The 2979-nt window shown below is 31.9% G+C and overlaps 1 protein-coding gene across 1 annotated transcript; it reads left to right on the plus strand.

The window, feature by feature from the left end:
* Positions 1-334: 334 nt before the first annotated feature.
* Positions 335-1668, plus strand: LOC111889660 (uncharacterized). The gene is made up of 3 exons (XM_023885803.1): positions 335-707; positions 775-963; positions 1091-1668. The coding sequence occupies exons 1-3, from the start codon at positions 335-337 to the stop codon at positions 1666-1668; spliced, it is 1140 nt and encodes a 379-aa protein (XP_023741571.1).
* The last annotated feature ends 1311 nt before the right edge of the window (positions 1669-2979 follow it).

The following is a 2979-nucleotide window of genomic DNA, read 5'->3' on the forward strand; positions in this document are numbered from 1 at the left end:
ATCTCTATATTGACTAGCCCGGATCTACGAGCGTTACAAAAAACACATGGGAATATTTGGCAGATGGAATTCTTTATAACCAACGAAAGAGATTCAAGTCTCCAGGTATTAAAGTTTATTATTATTATTATTTATTAAATTGTCAATTATTTATTTTTAAACATACATTAATTAATTTTAGTCTAATACAAATATTGATAATAATATTTCAAATTAATTTGCTCTTTCTCCTACAAACTTATCAATCAATGAAGATCAACTTAAGAACTTAACTTTTTTCGAGATAGAACAAGTTTTACTTCGGAACAACTTGAGTCTAAAAAATTATAAAAACATGCCTATCCCGGATGTTGATAGTGTTTCTTCTTCAAACAATCGACTTATCATCGAGGAGCTAGATTATGGCATTCTTGTTATGATGACTGAGTTTGATCGTATGTTTCTTGCATTGACAAATGAGCAGCGTCACATTTTCCTTGATATCATGACTGCAGTTAAACAAAATAAAGGAGGTGCTTTCTTTGTTTATGGTTATGGTGGAACTGGTAAAACTTTCTTATGGAAGACAATATCTGCAGCTATTAGAAAAGATGGTCATATTGTTTTAAATGTTGCTTCAAGTGGGATTGCTTCATTATTATTGCCCGGAGGTAGAACAACACACTCTCGATTTGTAATTCCAGTTGAACTAAATGAGGATTCTGTTTGTAAAATAAATCGAGATAGTGACCTTGCTACGTTATTGAAAAACCTCATTGATAATTTGGGATGAAGCTCCTATGGTCTATAAGCATGCATTTGGAGCTTTAGATCGAAGTTTGAAAGATGTATTCAGGTCTGAAAATTCTACCAACTCAGATATTCCGTTTGGAGGGAAAGTTATTGTTTTTGGAGGAGATTTCAGACAGATTCTACCTGTTATTCCAGGTGGAAGTAGACAAAACATTGTTAATGCTTCTTTAAGTTCTTCATATTTATGGCAACACATAAAGATCCATAAATTAACTAAAAACATGAGACTAACTGTTGGAAGGAATCAATCTGACATAGAAAAAAATTAGAGATTTTGCAAAATGGCTGTTGGATATAGGAGAAGGCAAACTTGGTGGTATCAATGATGGAGAAATGGTTATTGATACTCCAGATGATATTCTCATTAATGATCCACATGATCCTATAGGTTCATTAATTGACTTCGTATATCCATCAATTTTGGAAAAGTACAACAATACAAACTATTTTCAAGAAAGAGCAATACTTGCTCCAAAGAATGAAGTGGTTCAAGAAATAAACGACCGTTTGCTATTGAAGTTTCCAGGAGATGAGGTTGAGTATTTAAGTTCAGATAGTATATGTCAATCTGAATTTGTCCATGATCAGTTTGATGCAAATTTATATTCACTTGATGTTTTAAATGGTATGAAAGTATCGGGTTTACCAAACCATAAGTTAGTTTTAAAAATTGGTGTTCCCGTTATGTTGCTGAGAAATATTGATGAGAAAAATGGATTGTGTAATGGGACAAGACTCCAAGTGATATCATTGGGCAAACGTGTTATTGAGACACATATCATATTTGGAACTAATGTTGGAAACCGCACTATTATTCCAAGAATTTCATTAACTCCATCAGAAAAGAAAATTCCCTTCACATTCCGAAGAAGATAGTTTCCATTGGCTGTATGTTTTGCAATGACCATTAATAAGAGTCAGGGACAGTCGCTATCGAAGGTTGGTTTGTTTCTCACAAATAAAACTTCCAATGTCGTTTATAAGGAAGTTTTTGGGAATTTATAATAACCGTTTTTCTACCATCTTTTATTTTGTTTTCGTGTATCACACTTCATCCATCATAGTAATTAATTAATTTATAATACTTTATTGTATTTGATTTATTCATGTTAATTACATTACAATATCATAATTCTTCATTATTTCTAAAATTTGGTATCTTTTTATTTGCACTATCAAAAGTATAATTATATTTCAATTTTTAAACATTGGAGTTCCACGGGTTTAAACCTAGTTTGTTCAATAAAATCAAATACTTTGGGCTTGTTTGACACGAAGCTTTTGGAAGCGTTTAGGAGCTTCTACTTTTTAGCTTTTGATAAAACGCTCTAGTTTAAACAAAACGTTTCGTTTGGCAGTAGGAGCGTTTAGCTTTTAGTTTTAACAAAACGCTCCGATTCTAAAAACTACTTCATGTAGCGTTTAACAAAACGCTCATGAGTTTTTGAAATCAATTTCCATAATTACTCTTAAAAATATATTTATATATTTTTAATCAATTGTCCATTTACGTAATTTTATATATTTTAAAAGGTTCCAACTATTTTCGCCAAACATACATATAACAAATAAAGACTACAACTTCCCGCTACCAGCTACCTGCTACACGCTACCAACTATTCGCTTCCAGCTAACTGCTACTTTGACAAACACACCCTTTGTGTCCGATTAATCTCGTTTTGTTTTTTTCCTATAAGTTGATTCACTTTCATCGCTTTCAGATCGATTTCATCTTTCTCGTCATCAATAATCGATATGTTCTTATTTTTCTTCATCTATTCTGTTCCAAAAGTCAATCTTAGTTCAATCATAGATTCGTTTGTTATTGATGATTAATATGGAGAGTTGATAAATGTTCTGTTCCAATTTTGAAAAATATCAATGATTCCCATGAAGTAACTGATCGATGATCATATTGGTGGCTTCCGGACGAAGGAAATTTGATAATCAATGAGAATTTTGGTGATTCCTGTTGATGAACTCTCAAGAACAGTTGAAGGTGATGAAGAACATGATGAATTTGTTCAGTTGTTTTTAATCTGAAAATCGAATTAAGAAAATCGATTTTAGTGTTGTCGACAATTGCAATTGAAAGTCATAGTTAAAAGTCAAAATCGAGTTTTCGAATATGGTTCAGTAATATCAAAGGGCTGATTTGGGGTTAAAGTTGAATTTGATGTCGATTGG

The sequence above is a fragment of the Lactuca sativa genome, chromosome 6 (assembly GCF_002870075.4).
Source record: "Lactuca sativa cultivar Salinas chromosome 6, Lsat_Salinas_v11, whole genome shotgun sequence".
Classification (NCBI taxonomy): Eukaryota; Viridiplantae; Streptophyta; class Magnoliopsida; order Asterales; family Asteraceae; genus Lactuca; species Lactuca sativa.

Coding starts and splice junctions, on each gene's coding strand:
- LOC111889660 (XM_023885803.1), top strand. CDS start 335: ATGCCTATCCCGGATGTTGATAGTGTTTCTTCTTCAAACAATCGACTT. Junction 708..774: donor ACTAAATGAGGATTCTGTTT/GTAAAATAAATC, acceptor TTTGGGATGAAG/CTCCTATGGTCTATAAGCAT. Junction 964..1,090: donor CATTGTTAATGCTTCTTTAA/GTTCTTCATATT, acceptor TGTTGGATATAG/GAGAAGGCAAACTTGGTGGT.